At 38.2% G+C, this 19,463-nt stretch overlaps 1 protein-coding gene across 1 annotated transcript in view; it reads left to right on the top strand.

The window, feature by feature from the left end:
* Nucleotides 1-18,785, top strand: part of MTBP (MDM2 binding protein) — a 52,294-nt gene extending 33,509 nt beyond the window's left edge. Inside the window, exons 16-22 of the mRNA XM_070391874.1 lie at nucleotides 4,489-4,644; nucleotides 7,855-7,950; nucleotides 13,360-13,626; nucleotides 15,417-15,666; nucleotides 16,225-16,338; nucleotides 17,698-17,763; nucleotides 18,592-18,785. Of these exons, the coding sequence (XP_070247975.1) occupies nucleotides 4,489-4,644; nucleotides 7,855-7,950; nucleotides 13,360-13,626; nucleotides 15,417-15,666; nucleotides 16,225-16,338; nucleotides 17,698-17,763; nucleotides 18,592-18,630 (988 nt within the window). The 3' untranslated portion in view covers nucleotides 18,631-18,785. The remainder of the gene's footprint in view (nucleotides 1-4,488; nucleotides 4,645-7,854; nucleotides 7,951-13,359; nucleotides 13,627-15,416; nucleotides 15,667-16,224; nucleotides 16,339-17,697; nucleotides 17,764-18,591) is intronic.
* The last annotated feature ends 678 nt before the right edge of the window (nucleotides 18,786-19,463 follow it).

The following is a 19,463-nucleotide window of genomic DNA, read 5'->3' as shown; positions in this document are numbered from 1 at the left end:
CATCTTGATTTCACTTTGTGGAGTGGAGAGATTAATGTATATGTTTAATCCACCATCTTGGACTAGAAGCTTATTTGTCATTCAAGGTCTAGATCAAATATCACCTTTCTTCTTAAGCCTTTTTTTTTTTTTTTGATGCTGCAACTCATTGTTATCTTTCTTTTTTAAGCATCTCAGGACTGTGTTATTCGTGAGACTTATTTTATTGTACCTTTTCTACCTCATTATACATCTGTATGTTTATCTCCTCTCACTCTTCACCTCCTTTCTCCCGCCTCAAGTCAATCTATACACTAAATCGTGAGCTGTGATTATGAGTCTATAAATTATCATCAGTGAACTCTTTTTACTACCTCACAATGAGATTTACAAAGTAAAATGTTCAATAAATACTTGTGAGCACTTCAAAATATGGGAGATACCATTAAATTCTTGGTTGTGGACAAAAATTATGTTGCATATTTCCAGAATTTGTTTTGTATTAAAACAGGTTAAACTGGAGAACAAAGGACCAATATGTAGTGATATTCAGAAGTCATAAGAACTTGGTTTTAGACAAACTCAGTCACCTGTTTGTGAATTTGTGGCTTCATCTTTTTTTTTAAAATATATATTCTTATTGATTTCAGAGAGAAAGGGAGAGGAAGAGAGAGATAGAAACATCAATGATGAGGAAGAGAGAGATAGAAACATCATTGATCGGCTGCTTCCTGCAAGCCCCCTACTAGGGATCGAGCCCACAACCCAGGCATGTGCCTTTGGCCAGAATCAAACCTGGGACCCTTCAGTCTACAGGCCTATGCTCTATCCACTGAGCCAAACCGACTAGGGCCTGTGGCTTCATCTTTAAGATGGGGATGACAACATGAGTTCTCCTTCAAAGTTGTGAAAATTTAATGAGAATATGTATGAAAAAATACTTTACAAGCTTGAAAACACTGAACAAGATAAAGTGCTGTCACTGTTTTGGTGTTTGTTTCTTTGTGTTTTTTTTTTTAATCCAAGACATATTTGGTAACGTAATTTATCAAAAACGGGTTTTTAAATTGCTTTGATATCCTTGTGTCCAGGACTCTATATAAATGCAAATTATACATTTCCCCATTCCATCCAGCCTGTAAAATGATTGAGAGTAATTTTCATTAGGAACCCTTTGTGAGTTACTATTAGAGAATAGCTATATAGAAATTAAATTAAGCTCATAATGCAGTTCTTGCCCTCCTGGAATATAAAGTTCATAGAACATATTTGAGAATTTTCTTGTCTGACTGTTTTTATTAGATTTATATTTTTAATTTAAAAATAAAGGGAATGGGCAGAGGAAAGGGGCACCGTCTGTACATTATGGGTCGTTAACGTATAGAAATGTCAGTCCTGACCCATAATGTCATCATTTTATCATAATTATCAGTAAAAATGCTTGATTTGAGTAGTAAAATAACCAGGAAAGAGTTGAATTGATATGAAGTCAGGAAATAGTTTTCTGTGCCAGTAAAGGTTTTATTTATGCTTTGGTGACAGGCCATAGCATAATCTATGACTCAGTACTTGCTATAACCTTTAAAATGCTCTGAAACTAAAGTGTTTTTCTCTTTCCAGTTTCTAAAACTTTTCAAGAGCTTTTCGGGTTTATAGAGTGATGGAGTAGAAATAGTCAGAGTCAGTCTGCTTCTGACTGTCATTTCAGATAGCTGTGTCACCCTGGCTCTGTAATGCAAACTATGTGCATTAGTGTCTTCATCTGAAAAATAGGAATATGATTTTTTTTTTAAGGCTTGGTGTGCTGATTTTCACTTTACAAAGTACTTATTTTCAGGTGCTAACTTGATTTTGAAGTAAGACCTATCCTGTCTTTTTCAAGGAAATTTTTGAGGATTAAGACTATATTGTATGTAAAATAGTTTGAAGAGTATACAGTCCTGCATATATGTCAGGTATAATAATGATTCAGTGCTTAGTCATAGTGGCATAATCGTGGCTAGAAGGGACCTTGGAGAGATTTCTGATTACTGCCTCATTTCATGGTTGTGCTTCAAGTAATCTTTTAAGTTCTTAGAAAATTGGAACATTCTGTCTCTGCCTTTAAAATTTACAATATTGTCGAGTTTCAGAATATACAAGAGAGTTTTGATTTAAATTTTATGAATTTGATAACTTCATGCTACTAAATAATCATTGCCACCATCTCTATCTACACTAATAAGAGAGAAACATGGTTATTAGCATACGACCGCTACCCTTCCCATTGGCTAATCAGCATATCCTTATGCAAATTAACTGTCAGCCAAGATGGCGGCCGGCAGCCAATCACTGAAGCCAGCAGGGAGGCTTGCTGGCTTCAGTGACTGCGGACTTCAACGTTCCCCATTCCCCGCCTAACTTGCCGGCCTCTCAGCTGCAACTCTAAGCAACTATGTACTATGTTGCAAATAAGAAGCTAAACAAAACCCCAGAAACCGGCTGTCAGTCAGCCAGGTTCAGCCAGCCGACCGCAACATTGTATCGATGTTTTCAGCAGCAAGGCCTCAGAGCTAAAGCTGGCCCAGAATAAAAAAGAAAAAAAAAGAAAACAAGGAGCGGTTGGGAGCTTCAGTCACTCGCCAACCGGAAAACAGCCCTCAGCCCCTCACCCAGACTGGCCAGACACCCCAGTGGGGACCCCCACCCTGATCCAGGACACCCTTCAGGGCAAACCAGCCAGCCCCTACCCATGCACCAGGCCTCTGTTCTATATAGTAAAAGGGTAATATGCCTCCCGGCACCGGGATCAGCGCAGCAGCGAGGCTCCCGGCACCAGGATCACCGTGACAGGGGGCAGCACCCAAACCCCCTGATTGCCCTGCGGCTCTGTGTGTGACAGGGGGCAGGACCACAACCTCCCTATCCGCCCTGCTCTGTTCGTGACAGGGGAAGGCGCCCCAACGCCCTGATCAGCCCTGCTCTATGCCTGATAGGGGGGAGCTCCCCAATCCCCTGACTGCCCTGCGGCTCTGTGTTTGACAGGGTGCAGCGCACCAACCCCCTGATCGGCCCTGCTCTGTGTGTGACAGGGTGCGGAGCCCCAACCCCCGCCCCCCCCACGGGCCCTGCTCTGTGTGTGACAGGGTAGAGCCATAACCTCCCCATTGGCCCTGCCCTGAGTGTGACAGGGTGCAGCGCCCCAACCCCCTGATCTGCCCTGCTCTGTGTGTGACAGGGGGCGGTGCCCCAACCCCCCAATCGGCCCTACCCTGAGCATGACTGAGGTAGGCATCGCAACCTCCCGATCCGCCCTGCTCTGTGCATGACAGGGGGCGGCGCCCCAACTCCCCAATCGGCCCTGCTCTGAGCCTGACCAGGGGCTGCACTTAGGGGTTGGGCCTGCCCTCTGCCACCCGGGAGCAGGCCTAAGCCAGCAGGTCGTTATCTCCCGAGGGGTCCCAGACTGTGAGAGGGCACAGGCCGGGCTGGGGGACCCCCCTCCCCACCCCTCCGAGTGCACAAATTTTTGTGCACCGGGCCTCTAGTATTAGTATATAAAAGCCTAAGCAACCTAACAACTGGTCGCTATGATGTGCACTGACCACCAGGGGCCAGACACTTAACGCAGGAGCTGCCCCCTGGTGGTCAGTATCCTCACAAAGCCAACCTCCCTCGGCCCCTCCCCTAATCGGCCAACCTCCTGTTGCCCCTCACCCCTGCTGGCCAACCTCCCATGGCGCCCATTGGCCCTGATTGCCAGCCAGGCCGAGGGACTCCACCTGTGCACAAAGTCATGCACTGGGCCTCTAGTTTACCTATATAATAAAAGGATAATATGCAAATTGATCCTAACAGCAGAACGACTGGGAATGACTGGTCACTGTGACACACACTGATCACCAGGGGGCACACGCTCAATGCGGGAGCTGCCCCCTGGTGGTCAGTGTGCTCCCACAGGGGGAGCTCTGCTCAGCCACAAGCCAGGCTGATAGCTGCCAGCACAGCGGTGGTGGCGGGAGCCTCTCCCACCTCCTCAGCAGCACTAAGGATGTCCGACTGCAGCCTGCTCCTCGCTGGCAAGTGGACATCCCCCGAGGGCTCCTGGGCTGCCAGAGGGATGCCTGACTGCCAGCTTAAGCCTAATCCCCCAGGGAGCAGGCCTAAGCCAGCAGGTGGACATCCCCGAGGGGTCCTAGACTGCGAGAGGGCACAGGCCGGGCTGAGCCCCCCCCCGCCCCCCCAGTCCACAAATTTTTGTGCACCGGGCCTCTAGTAAGAATATAATTTAGTTAAGTAGTAGCCTTATTGATATGGTAACTGCAAGTTACAGTAACTATGATCTAGAGGTTTTTAAAAATATACTTTGATATTTAATGATTTGCAAAGATTTTACTTTATTTTCTTCCTAAATGTGTAATTCTTCAATTTTCTTTGTGTATTTTTCTGGTTTCTGCTCATGTCATCTTTTCCTGATTATGAGGAATTCTAATCCACTTTTAATAAATCTACATAACATTATTTTCCTAGAGCTGGTTCATTTCCTCGTTCATCTGAACAGTTGCTGGGCCACAAGGAGGGTGCACGGGATTCGACCACGTTATTGGATGCTAAAGAATTGCTGAAATTCTTTACCTCAGATGGATTACCAGTTGGGGATCTTCAGCCTTTACACATTCAAAAGGGGTAAGTTATAAACTTATAATTTCCAATTAATTTTTTAAAAGTCATTGAAAAAACACATGGCATCTCATTTCCCCGTTTACTGGTGTCCTGTGCCACTTAGGCAAAATTCTCAATTTGATCTCAGTGTTTATCAGTTGGCCATAATCCTCACATTTTACCAAATGTCCCAGTGTTTTGTGGTATTGAATATGAAAGTTAGCAGGGAATATGCTGAGGTTCTTTCTATACGAAGGATGGTTCTTTTTAAGAAGAAATTATAATTTGACTTGCAAATACATATTTTTAATTCTCATTTCTGTATTACTGTCTAGGTTTTATTTTGCTGCTGTGTACTTGTCATGACATTGTCAGTCATTCCTAATAGTAGCAAAAAGCACATCTTTCAACTGGAGAAATAGGAAAATGGAATAAAAATTCTTTTGAAACTATAACATTACTAAGTAAGAATTCAGTGTCTCCATGAATAATTTATAACTAATTTGACTTGCAAGATAACTTCTACTAGGTAACTAGTTAATAAAAACTAGGTGTTGCTGTTGTTGACTAATTCAGCTAAAATCATGACATCAAATACTTGTGAGATTTGAATAATTTGTTCACAAACCCAATTTCTTTTTGTTAGTCCATTATTTTGAAAACCCTTCCAAAGGACACTAAAAATTATAGATCATTTCAGTCATTTTAACAAAGGTTATTTTGACAAATACTGATTTTAAAGGTAAATTTTGGAAAGGCTCTATTTGAAAGTAGTTATATTTCAGAAATATTGATAAAACTTGTTGCCTTCATGTGCATGTTCACTAGAGAGAGAGGGAGCAACTTTGAAAACTTGAGCATATTGACTCTGGGTCTTAATGACTTAATGATTTTAATGACAAAAATTGTGTAATTTTAGAGTAATTTTCTTTTCCTCCTACCTTTGAGAGATTGATACCCGTTTTTGTGGGGATCAAGAAAGTCAAAAAGTATATAACATTTTCTTCTATTTAGTTTTAGGTTGTGTTTTTTTAAATCATGAAGCATGAACTGGCAGAGTCAGATGGGTCTGCCCAAACTGAATCATGGAGGTCTTTACTCTTGTGGCCACAGGTCTTTCTGAATTCAGTGTAGTAGTGGAGATATATTTAATTATTTCTGTAGTTCACAAGTAATTTCTTTAGGGAAGTTTGATATAGTTCCTTGATGTTAGTAAAGAACTGCATCATTATCAAATATGTTTTCTGTTAAGGGCAAGTTTTCATGGCAGTGAATCAAGAACTTGTAGACTCTTCTTAAATGCTTACCTATGCAAGGAGCCATTCAAAATGCTATAGTAAATTAAAGTTCAGGCATAACTCCTATGAATATTCCAAAGAAATGTTAAATATTGACAAAATACATACTTATTAAAATGTTTCTTTTAGAAAGAACAAGGTGTGAGTAAAATTAAGCAAAAATAGATAAAGTTGCTGAGAGTGCTTGAAATAAGAAATGGATACAACATAGTAAAGGAAAGAAGTGAAATAAATGGCAGATACCTAAAGAGTTTTGTCTTACAAAATATTCGCTTTTATAGTCACTAGTCAAAATACTGGGATCATTGCAATTTATTAGTGTTACTTTTTGTGAACACTTTAGATGCATTAGAATATAAATTCTGGTTTTTAGAATTTATTAAGGAGCATATGTCTTACATTTTAACGTAATAATTACAAATGCTTATCATAGTACCCTGTATGATTTTCAGTAACAAATGGGCGGTGCCACATTTACTAATTACTAATGCCACAGAGGGGAATAATATGTGATAGGAGATTTATTGTTTGTATTCTACTATCTACTTGCCTTTCTATTTACCATTTCCAAATCTGCATTCAAGCCCCTGGCATTTCATTGTTATGTAAAGACCACTGATGCTTAATTCTCCCTTCCCCACTCCACCCATCTGAGCTTCAGGAACATGATCCAATATCTTATACCAGTGCCTCCAACTTAGGCAGAGGAGGCAGCCACCCATTAGAATAACCAGGAGAGCTTAGCCTAATTGCAGTGACCTTCCTTCCAAGATTTTGATGTCTCCTAGGTATGGGAAGGGCTAAGCCTGGATACTTGATGTAAGCTCACCATATGATTAGTTTTGTTTTTTTTTTGTTAATCTTCACCCGAGGATATTTTTCCATTGCTTTTTTAGGGAGAGTAGAAGAGAGAGGGAAAGATAGAGAGAAACATTAGTGTGGGAGAAACACATCTATTGGTTACCTCCTATACAAGCCCCAACCAGGACCTGGGCCTGGGAGGAGCCTGCAACCAAGGTACATGCCCTTGACCGGAATCGAACCCAGGACCTTTCAGTCTTCAGGCCAACACTCTGTTCACTGAGCCAAACCGGCTAGGGCTCACCATATGATTCGTTTTATAATACCTGCTGATTGAAAAATCTACCTCAGAAGAACTGAAATCAGTCTATAATAATCCGTAATATTTAAAAGCTTGCTGACTCTTAAAATCCATGTCAAGATGACTACATTCCCCGTAAAGAAAAATCTAGGTCCATGTGTTATAGTAGGAAGTAAATACAACCTTTGTTACCAGAGATTTGAGTTGACTTTAATTATCCCTCTGCAAAAAGAGAATTTAACTAAATACATAGACATTAGTCCACTCCATCAAGAGAAAAAAAAAAAAAATCCCAGAATAATGCTTCTTGAATTTCCACTACAGATCATTTTCCAATCTTGATTTATTCATGTTTCAGAATAGTTTTGTGAAATAAGTGACATTACAATTTCGGAAACTTGAGACACAGAAAATGTAAAAGACAAAATCCACAGGCCTATCCCTGCTTCATTTTCTTATTACCCTTTGTGATATTTTAATTTTTACCCTATGTAAAATTCATTTGAAATGAGGAAAGTCAGATTTCTTTTTTTTTTTTTTAATATATTTTATTGATTTTTTACAGAGAGGAAGGGAGAGAGATAGAGAGTCAGAAACATCGATGAGAGAGAAACATCGATCAGCTGCCTCCTGCACACCTCCCACTGGGGATGTGCCCGCAACCCAGGTACATGCCCTTGACCGGAATCGAACCCGGGACCCTTCAGTCCACAGGCCGATGCTCCATCCACTGAGCCAAACCGGTTTCAGCAGATTTCTTTATTTAGACATTTTCTAGAGTTTTCTTTGTCACTAAATAAACTTTAAATACAAATTTAACAATTTTTATTTCAGGGAAAAGACTTTTGTTCTGACCCCAGAACTCAGTCCTCGGAAACTTCAGGTTTTACCTTTTGAAAAAGCCTCAGTGTGTCATTATCATGGAATTGAGTAAGTTTTTTATTTACCCTTAACTCTTCTGCATGTTGTTGATGTAGCTTATCTTATTTGTGTTTTGAGAGTGAATATAATAAAATGATATAAATTGAGATATAGAACCAAAGAGAAAATACGTCAAAAAATAAAGTAGTACGTACACAAATAATTTGTCTTCTGTTGTAAAAAGCAAGGTTACTGGATAATTAATCAGTTTTATAGCATTTAAACATCTTACTATTAGTTACTAGATATTTTAATCAATTATTTTGGTGCCTGTGTTACGAATGTATTTATACTACTTCTGGTCCCATTAATATTCCCTGGTCACTAATTACACTGTAATTGCTCAGGCACTATTAGATGAAATGTGTTCCTATTTCTAGCATGTTCATATTGTGTGCATTTTTGTAGAATTTTAATTGACCAGTTTGAATAAAATTTCAAAGGATTCTCTTGCTTAAAGGTATTAATAGTTGCCAAGGGCATGTGCACACCTATCATTTTCACAAGGACAAGATGGTGATCATTAATATGTTTTACGATAAATTTTCAAGATTAGAGATTCATTTTAGGAAATACTTCACATTCTTAAAGCAAGACATTATTTTACATTGATTTTTCATAAATTGAAATAAAAAAGGACTTGATTTTACCTTAATCTTTGAGAAGCAACTTTTAAGTTTATCAGTGAACAGCAGAAATATACTCTTTTGATTGGCTTGCAAACTTGAAACACATGATATAAGTACAGTGTTGAAATACAGAGATAATGGCCCAGAGGATGCAACAAATTAACGCCAGGAACTATTTGAGAGAATTTCAAAGAGGAAGTCTGAACTAAGCATGAAAGAATGATTAGGAGTTTACCTGGCAAAAAGGGAGTATCTGGGGGATGAATGAAGTATGGAGGTACAATTCTAGGAAGAAGAAATTGCAATTTCAGGTTTTTTAAAATTTTTTTTTTATTTTTATTGATTTCAGAGAGGAAGGGACAGGTTGAGAGAGATAGAAACATCAGTGATGAGAGAGAATCATTGATTGGCTGCCTCCTGCATGCCCCACACTGGGCATCAAGCCTGCAACCCAGGCATGTGCCCTGATCGGGAATCAAACCTTGACCCCCTGATCCATAGGTTGATACTCCACCATTGAACTACACCAGCAGGGCATAGTTTCACTTTTTAGTAAAAGTAATAAGTATATTGCCGAAACCGGTTTGGCTCAGTGGATAGAGCGTCGGCCTGCAGACTGAAAGGTCCCGGGTTCGATTCCGGTCAAGGGCATGTACCTTGGTTGCGGGCACATCCTCAGTAGGGGGTGTGCAAGAGGCAGCTGATCGATGTTCCTCTTTCATCGATGTTTCTAACTCTCTATTCCTCTCCCTTCCTCTCTGTAAAAAATCAATAAAATATATTTAAAAAAAAAAAAAAAAAAAAGTAATAAGTATATTGTATAATAATAAGGCCATATCATGAAGTCATTGAAAACCATTGTTGACATGGAAGGGAAGTGATCTTTATTTTTGAGGCAGTAGGAAACTTTTATTTTTAAAGCATGAAATTAGATGCTTAGGTTTATTTCATTGAAAGAAATCTCATTGTCCTTTGATAAACTGTCCTTTGAAGTATTTTAAGTAAGAGATGTTGAAAGACTAAAATACTATCAAGACAGGAAAAACAGGGAGCAAAGAGCTATGTAAAGAACTTGAGAAACCAATTAGATGTTGGGGATGAGAAAGCAGGAGATATGAATTTTTTTAATGTTCTAGCTTAAGCACATTGGATAGATAGTAGTGCAATCTGAGAAAATACAGATGGTCGCCATCCAATAAGTCATTCTAGGATGTTTTGGTTCCTTGATACATTTAAAGAAGTTTTATTTTTATTAAAGGAATAGTTATATTTGACACTAGAGGCAAAATCTTCAGTTAGTTTATTTTTGAGCATCAAAATAAAACTCCCATTAAAGTCGGGAGCAAGAAAAGATATCTGCAGCCATCCCTTTAAAAAAAAAATAATTTTCCTGTATGTTCTAGCCAGTGAATTAAAATGAAGAAAACTAAAGAGTTTGAAAGAATTATATGTATTGAAAAGGAAATCAAAAGTTTTGTTTATTTGTTTTTTGTTGAGAAGAGATTTGAAAGACTATTAGAAGTAGTGGAAGAATTTGCAAAATATATAAAATGCATAATTTTTCTCTAACCAGCTATTTCCAATTTTGCACACAGTGAAAAAGAACTCCTTCAAATCAAACATAGCAAATCAAGCATAAATATCAGAAGTGATATTAGAATAGAAAATTTTGCAAATGTTGGTAACATCTGTTTGCTTAATTTAGCATAATGAAAAAATTAGTGATGTACACCGAAAGTTATGCAAAGGTATTATTCACAGTATTATTTAAAATAAGAGATATTAGAAATAATGTCTAACTTTAGGGCAGTGGTTCCTAACCTTCTGGCCCTTTAAATACAGTTCCTCATGAAGTGACCCAACCATAAAATTATTTTCGTTGCTACTTCATAACTGTAATGTTGCTACTGTTATGAATCGTAATGTAAATATCTGATATGCAGGATGGTCTTAGGCGACCCCTGTGAAAGGGTGGTTCGACTGCCAAAAGGGTCGCGACCCACAGGTTGAGAACCACTGCTTTAGGGGCTTGCTTATGTAAAATGTAGAACGTCCATAAAATAAAATTCCGTGTCACCACCAGAATTGCTAAAATTGAAAAGACTGATAGATATTGGCAATCTATGTGGCACAATCAGCACTCTTGCACATAGTTGGTGGGAGTATAAAATGATATATCTACTTCAGAAGAGGATCTGGCAGGTTCTTATAAAACTTGAATACTCAGATCCTGTGTCTCAGAAATTCCATTATGAGGTATTTGCCTAAGAACTATAAACGTAACTTTGCCCCAAAGATTGGTACAAGAATGTACAGAACAGTGTTGTTCATAATAACCCTATCTGGAAACAGCCTAGGTGTACAATCGGAGTAGGGATTAATAAACTGGTATATGTACTCAGAGTCATACTACTCAGAATTATAAGGAACAACGTAATTGAACATGCAACATGAAACTAAGACATTAAACTTCTGTCTGAGTGTGGGAAAGACATTGGATTTGAGGACTTTAGAATGAGCAATCGGAGCTACAACATCCAATAATATATCATTTCTGAAAGAAGTCCTATATAAAATGCTAATTTAAATCTAAATAGTTTGGAATTGTTAACAGCAGGCAACTTAGAGATAACTACTAAATCATGAAAAGATAAATGCCGTTTGTTCAGGCTTTTCATTTCTGATATTTGGGGAAAGAATTTCTTATTTGAGAGGTTATGTTTTTCCTCTAACATCAAAAAGTCAGGTATGTTTTCCAAATAAACTTGAATTTAGCTAAACCTTTTATTTAAAGTATTCATGTTTTTAGCTGGAATCCTTTTGTGCAGTGATTACAGATTGGACTTTTTGTTTGAACTAAATTTATCTTAGTCATATTTAAGTGGGAGCTTCTTTAGAATCCCCTAGACCCGTGGTCGGCAAACTGCGGCTCGTGAGCTACATGCGGCTCTTTGGCCCCTTGCGTGTGGCTCTTCCACAAAATACCACGTGCTAGCGCGCACATACAGTGCCACTGATTGAAACTTCGTGGCCCATGCGCAGAAGTCAGTATTTTGTGTTTTTATTTTATTTTTTAAAAATATGTTTTTATTGATTTCAGAGAGGAAGGGAGAGGGAGAGTGTGATGGAAACATCAATGATGGGAGTGCATCATTGATTGGCTGCCTCTTGCACGCTCCCTACTGGGGATCGAGCCCAAAATCCAGGCATGTGCCCTAACTGGGAATCGAACTGTGACCTCCTGGTTCATATAGGTCAACACTCAACCACTAAGCCACACTGTCAGGGCTCCACTAGACAGCTTTTTAAAAAAATGTCCATGGTTGGGTCTCTCCCCAGACGGATTAAATCAGGAACTCTGGGCATGAAGAAGAGGAGTTAGTTTTTCTGAAAATTCTTCAGGTTGTTCTAAGGTTCAGGCAGGGGCTGACCTCTGAGGAAGATGATGTTTACACTTTACACAAGAGATAGTATACTGCAGTGGTTTAAGTCACACTTGGAAGTCATCACCTGGGTTTAAATCCTGGCTGTTCTGAGTATTATTAGCATATGCTATGGTACAAAATAAACCCAATAATGATGATGACATAATAATAATAGCAATGAGAGTAATAATAATAATGACAGCAGCAGCATACATCTATTGACTGCTTTGCTTTCATGTTCCAGGCACTGATTCAAAGTGCTTACTTGTACCCATTCAAAGAGTCCTCACAACAGCTCTTTGAGATGACTGCTATAAATCTCATTTTGCAGACTAGGCAACAAGAAGCCTAGATAAAGTTAAATTATTTGGTCAAGTTCACACAGCTAATCAGTTGGGGAGCCAGATTTAAATCCAGTGAGTCTGGCTCCCTAGTCTATACTCTTAGAAATCCAATATGAGAATGTCCCAAGGGAGAGAGGAAGTCCCTAAAACCTCCATCAGAGGTTTGGGGAGCGAGACACTTCTTGGGAGTTGAACTAAAAGCTTATGGACACAAAATCTGATTTTACTAGTAGGAAGCATCTTAGAATTTTACAAGCGAAGAGCATGGGTAAAGGAGAAAGGTTTTGGTTTCTGTAGCCCTACCATTAGTATGTGAAAAGACTTGTGTTTCCTCGATGCAGCTGTGGCATGGGGGAAAGTGAAGCGCTCTCCAAGGCACACACCCATAGCTGATGTTCCTGATGTGCTTATTTGTTGTACTTAACATGGGGTTTCCTCAAGCCCGGAGATTCCCAGAGCTGTCATCTCACTGCTTCCCTGAGTCAGGTTTAGGGGAAGCCACATGTACAGAGACAGCCACATAGTTTGAAGGAAAATCTGTCCATCAGTCAGTAAGGTGGGAAGTGAGTTTCGAAGGAAAAATTCAGACTGTTCTCAGCTGTTTGGTGAGCCAGTTTAGAATGCCTTTATACGCTTTTAATCTTTGTGGTGAAAATACAGTAAACTTGCCCTTCCTAACAGAAGTCATTATTTCATATTGCTACATATCAGCCATGCTGAGAAATTAGAGGTTGGTAGAGATTTAAAAGGTGTTGAAACAGCCACTGTATTATTTTGAAATAGGCCAGGGGATTAACTTAACCTATTGCCCAGAAACAGTCAAAGAGGGATCAGATGGTACTTCAGATTTTTAAATCTCTTGCCATGTCATCTAGGAGGCTAGAAAAAACTTGTGAAGGAAGTCAGCCATTCGCTCAACCTTCTAAACGTTATTGGGAAGTGAAATAAGAACTTTTTAAGTAAATGTTTTCTAATTTCTGTTGTGAGGGCTTTGTTTCTCATGATCTTCCTCTTTTTTAGATATTGCTTGGACGATCGAAAATCTTTAGAAAGAGATGGGGGATTTTCTGAACTTCAGTCTCGTCTTATTCGTTATGAAACTCAAACTACTTGCACCAGAGAGAGTTTTCTAGTACCCACTGTGCTGAGCCCTCTCCCATCTCCTGCGGTTCTGTCCGAGCCTGGAAGTGTCCCTGATGGGGAAGCTTTACAGAGTGAACTTCGGACTGAAGCATCCCGGTTGAAAAGGAGATCGAGAGACCTGAACTGCCTGGATCCCAAAAGAAGGTGCTCTTAAGTACACAAATAGTATCTGGACAGAAAGTATGTTAGTCCTTAGGTGATTTCCCCCCCATAGTAATCTTTCATATTTTTAAGTTGTTTTCTGCATAGATTTTAGATTAATTCTTTCATACCAGGGATTTTGTTTTTATTGTGAGCAATTGATGATTTGCTTATAAGTTATAAAAACAAATGACTTGGAAAAAACACCCTTTTGCTTGCTTTATATGCTAATATACAATCCATTAACACAATGGATTGTAAAGTTTTCCAGCCACGGAACACTGGAGATCTTATGCAATAGATTAAGCAGCTGCGCTGCTCTGTGGAAGAGGGTGTTTGGGGATGGCAGTTCTCTTAGCTCTTCATTCCCTCTCCCTCACAGCTCCTGTTTACATTGGCTTCTTAAAGGGGGGTTTCAGGCAATACCATTTTAAAACCACCTGTTTCAGGCCCTGGCCAGGTAGCTCAGTTGGTTAGAATGGCGTACCGATATACCAAGGTTTCGGGTTTGAACCCTGGATCAGGGCACATAGAAGAATCAACTAATGAATGCATAAATAAGTGAAACGGCAAATGGATGTTTCCATCTCCCTCTCTCAAATAAATACCAGTTGCTTCATATAAATAAAGATTTAAAGCCTACATAATGTAATAATGCATTATGTAAAACTTTTCTGGATACTTTTTTTGCTAGCTGAATAAAATATTCAAATACTTGAATTTATCTTCAGAATCTTTGTCAACTTTAGGTATTTGGCATCTAAAGCAAGTCTTAAATTATTGCTTTTGAATCTTTCAAAAAGTATGAAATATGTAAAAGTGAAATGTTCAAATCTTTTTTTTGAACAATAATAATGTTAGAACACTATTTCTCTGATATAAAATAACTAAATTATTTTCATGAGGACTTTAGAAATTCATGGTCCTTTTTACACCTGCCAAAGCTAAAAAGCAAGTTCATTTAGGATACCGTATTTGTGACAGTGTTCTATTTCTGACGCGTTCCAGAAACAAAGTATATTGTGGCCTATCAGATAGCAGAATTGAAGACTATGAGACCCTGCCTTGTAAAAGAAAATTGAAGCATTTAGAAAGGTTAAAGCAAGGCTGAAACCGGTTTGGCTCAGTGGATAGAGCGTCGGCCTGCGGACTGAAAGGTCCCAGGTTCGATTCCGGTCAAGGGCATGTACCTGGGTTGCAGGCACGTCCCCAGTAGGGGATGTGCAGGAGGCAGCTGATCGATGTTTCTCTCTCATCGATGTTTCTAACTCTCTATCTCTCTCCCTTCCTCTCTGTGGAAAATCAATATAAAATATATTTTAAAAAAAAAAAAAGAAAGAAAGGTTAAAGCAAGAGTCAGTTTTATTTGTATTTGTTTTAACACTTATTTTGCACAGGTAGTTGCATATGTACACAGAAACCAAACCATAGGTTATGGTTTCTTTGGCAAAATTATTTAATAAAAAAGTATAAGTACTTAACAAATAAGTATTGAGTCTATAAATAGCACCACCAGGCATTCCCTAGCCGATTTATGTGAGAAATTGTGAATTCATGGGGAGGGCAATAGTAATATTGCTGAGATTCTGTGTTTTAGTTACTCATTTGAAGAACTAAGGGAGCAACTGTATAATATAATGTTGATTGCTTATTTAAGGCAGTAGTAGCAAGAAATTTTGTTTGCTTTTCTTGGGTTTATGTTTCAAAGGATATAGCTGTAACATTTAGGACAGAAAATGGACCTCATTGTTGATTCACTTAATCTATGTTTTTTATATTTTTCCCCACAATAGACTTGTGAAATCTGAAAGTTCAGATTCTCTTCTTTCTCAGATGAGTGGCAATACAAATCATCACCACCATGCAGTGACATCCAAAAAGCCACAGCCTGAGAGAGCATTATCTATGACTTGTCCATCTGTTCCTGTTCATAGCTATAAAACTCCAAGAGTCACTACAAAGGCCAGTTCAGGTCAAAAAAGTGTGCATGAATCAAAAACACTGAGGCAAACTAAGGAGTCAAGGTCACAGAAACATACACGGGTAATGGTTTATTTCCTCTCTCTCTTAATTCTATATGGCAAGAAATTCCTTTGATTCATTTCAAATGTATGTCTAAAATTTTTATGAATGAAATGAAATGCTATCTATCATTTACTTTAAAATAATCCAGTCCGAGAAGGGTAATGGGAAAGTGGGTGGCTGGTAAATGAAACAAAATTAGCCACAGATTGATCCTCCTTGATAGTGGTTGATAGATGTATTGAGATAGAGATTTGTTATAAAATCTTCTCTCTACTTTTCAGTGTTTAAAATTTTCCAATAAAAATATAAATACACTGCTGTGTATAGCTCCTACACTCAGGTTTCAATTCAGAAGCCACGATTTTAATTCCTCTCAAGATATTCCAGTCACTTCTTGCTAACAGATAGTGTCCTGTGGCATGTGTGACTTTGTAGACATTTCAGATCTCTTTCCTTCTCAGTTTTGCCTTTAGCATGGCTACATGATTGTGTAATGTATAGACTTTAGCTTCAAAGCTGAAGTAACGTTTGTACCTTTTCCACAAAATATTAGTCATGTCTTATATTCTATTGAAGATGTTGAAAGAAGTGGTTACTGAAACCCTGAAGAAGCACAGTATCACCGAGGCACACGAGTGCTTTACGGCCTGCAGTCAGCGTCTCTTTGAGATCTCGAAGTTCTACCTTAAGGTACGGTCTCTCCTCTACTAATGGCGGAATGGAGGTCACGTTCTCATGTTCCTATTTGAAATAATGGTTAGTGAGTGTTTTTCATACCGACTGCTTATAACTTATTGCCAGATTCTTTTTAAAATACAGATAGAAAAATGGGAGCTAAAATATTTCAATTTATTTTATTTTAGTCCCCATATATACAAAACCACATTTTAATTGGTATCCTCAGTATTTCTCTCATAAGCCTTTGATTAAGTTGATAATAAGCTTCAAGAAATATTTAATTAGTCATTTTAATACGTAATGAAAAGGCTACTAGACCCAGTTTCTAGTTGTGGATCCATTATCAACTAGTTGTAAGATATTGGGCAGAGCAGGCATTCAGATGACAGTTTTCTGAAATTTACATGGTGCTAGATTAATCTCCAGGGTTGAGTTTCAGACTTGAATCACAGTTTTATGTGGGTTCCTGGTTAAAACTGCATATTGACCACATGTATTAACTTCACCTTCTTTCTAAAATCTCTCAAGATAGATAGTATTCAAATAAAAAAACCCAAGAAAAGAGGAAAGAAAAAATGTAGACGTGTTTTTCAATAGATTGTTGAACAAAGCAAATGGAAGTGTGGTGTAGATGAGCAAATGAATTTCTGACCTAAATGCCTGCCTAACGGTGGTCAGCAAACTGCGGCTCTTTGGCCCCTTGAGTGGGGCTCTTCCTAAGCCTTACGAGTACCCTAATTTAAGTTAATAACAATGTACCTACCTATATAGTTTAAGTTTAAAAATTTTGACTCTCAAAAGAAATTTCAATCGTTGTGCTGTTGCTATTTGGCTCTGCTGACTAATGAGTTTGCCGACCACTGGCATACCAATGAGACACAAACCAATTCAGCTGCCACCGTCTCTGACCTGCTCAGACTCGAAGACATCAGCTCTCATGGAAAGCAGGGGAATTCAGTCAAGTTCTACAAACGGAGCTGGGGAACCTTCAACTTGCTTGCGTGTCCCTCCCTCAGTGCTAACTACAAGGTCTATTCCTTCTAGCTTTCTTCCCCACCCCTGACAGGGCAGGAAGTAATCTCTGGAGGGAAAAGAATCAGGCTGCGTTTCAATAAAAGCCAGCTGGCCCCCGATCACCCTACTGTGTGAAGCCACCAGTAAAGAAGCTGCACACAAGATAGAGCTTCCAGTAAGATTTTCAGTATCTCTTTTCAAAGGTGACTGGATAGCCAAGGATGAGCAGATTTTAAAGGAATGCTTCTCACACAAGAGATGTCAAAACATAAAGGATAACCTCAAGGTTATTTACTAATGACTGTCCTCTGTAAGTTAATGTGCAAGTTGTAAAATGCTGTATTTTGCTATGTTTAGGATCTTAAAACTTCAAGGGGCCTATATGAAGAAATGAAGAAAACTGCAAACAACAATGCTGTACAGGTAAATCAGTTATTCCCACAAAACTACATTCAGTCCAAGTTCTGTTGTATGTGAGAGTAGCTTTGATGCTATTGTCTATACAGTAAGGACACTCTGAGATACTTAGTATTAGAAGTTGGCCAGCAGGTTGCTCTGTGAACAAGAGTTTCTAGAATGATGCTAAGAAAGGAAAATTTTAAAATAAGTCATCCAAAGAGCTAGAAAAATTAATCCATTTTTGGTTTGTTGATTGAAAAGTTTGGTTTGATTTCTTTCTAGTGACCCTTTGAAAACATTTGAAACTTTTTTTTTTAAGTCTCATGGCAAAGGGACCTTTTTCCTCTTTACACTCTTTTTTAAAAAATATATATATATTTCTATTGATTTCAGAGCGTAAGGGAGAGGGAGAGAGAGATAGAAACATTAATGATGAGAGAGAATCATTGATTGGCTGCCTCCTGCTCACCCCTTATTGGGGATTGAGCCCACAACCCAGGCATGTGCCCTTGACCGGAATCAAACCCGGGATCCTTCAGTTGCAGGCCTATGCCCTATCCAGTGAGCCACATGCGCTAGGGCTGAAACATTTTAAAAGGTGAGAAAATAGAGCAGAATCCGCATTTGGTTCAGTGGGAAGTTATTATACTCTGCAGTGGAAGTCAAGCAAAATGTGCTTTCCAGTTAGAAAATAAAACATGTTTTTAAGATAAAACAGGTTTTGAGACTGTGACATGTTACTTTTTCTTTTAAATTTTCTACTATAGTCTTTTGAAGTTTTAGCAGTATCTTTTTCTAGCACTTGTATTTTTAATAGAAATGAACCATAACCATATTTTTTTCTCCCTCTAGGTGATTGAATGGGTATTAGAAAAGACAAGCAAAAAATAACAGAATCATTCTCTTTGGACAATTGTTAATTGGGCAAGCTATTACTCACTTCTTCCTCTCTTATTGTGAACATTATAAACAAATTTCAGACTTTATTCAAAGAATAGATGTTACATTTGTAAAGAATTTCATAAGTAATCCCATATTTATATAGTTTTGAGGATGCTGAGTTAATCTATTTTTAATTATATATGTATTTTATAGTTACATTATATTTTAAATTTTTAAAGTTAATATTTGTATATATGTTTTGAAATTTTTACTCTTGGTTATTTAATTATTCCAATAAATAGAAAAAGATGTTTCTTTACTTCTTAGTAAATGCCTTTTTTCTTAGGTCTATTTAAATTATTGAGCCCCAAGTAAAAGAGTGCAAATGACTTTTCTCATGTGTTTCAAAGCATAATTTATTGGACAGCCTCTGATTTAGAAAGTATTGCCAAAAAAATTCTAACAGTTAGCCATCTTCCCTTACCCTGCTCCAGTGTGACCACTGAGGGCTAGTACTAATGTTTATTTGGGATCAAAAAAGAATTGGCAAAAATTGTGAAAATAAGATATAGCAAAGGTGACTCAATACAGATTCCCAGAAAACATATATTTTCCTCATTGTAGAAGATCTGGAAAAATGCAGAAAATACAAAGAAGAATGAAACAAATTCCAACATTGCCCCCACTTATCTTTGGGTAACCTCTGTTAATATTATATGCAATTATTTTTAAAATCTTTTCAAAATTGGGGTCATCTGTGTGTGTGTATGTGTGTTTACATGTGTTTATGTTAATTTATAGTCTGCTTTTCATTTAACAAAGTGTCATGAATTTTATATCAT

Source organism: Myotis yumanensis, unplaced genomic scaffold (genome assembly GCF_028538775.1).
Source record: "Myotis yumanensis isolate MYYU_CA2020_CCGP unplaced genomic scaffold, mMyoYum1.0.hap1 SCAF_15, whole genome shotgun sequence".
In the NCBI taxonomy this organism is placed as follows: domain Eukaryota; kingdom Metazoa; phylum Chordata; class Mammalia; order Chiroptera; family Vespertilionidae; genus Myotis; species Myotis yumanensis.
This window is presented reverse-complemented; position numbering and strand designations above follow the sequence as displayed.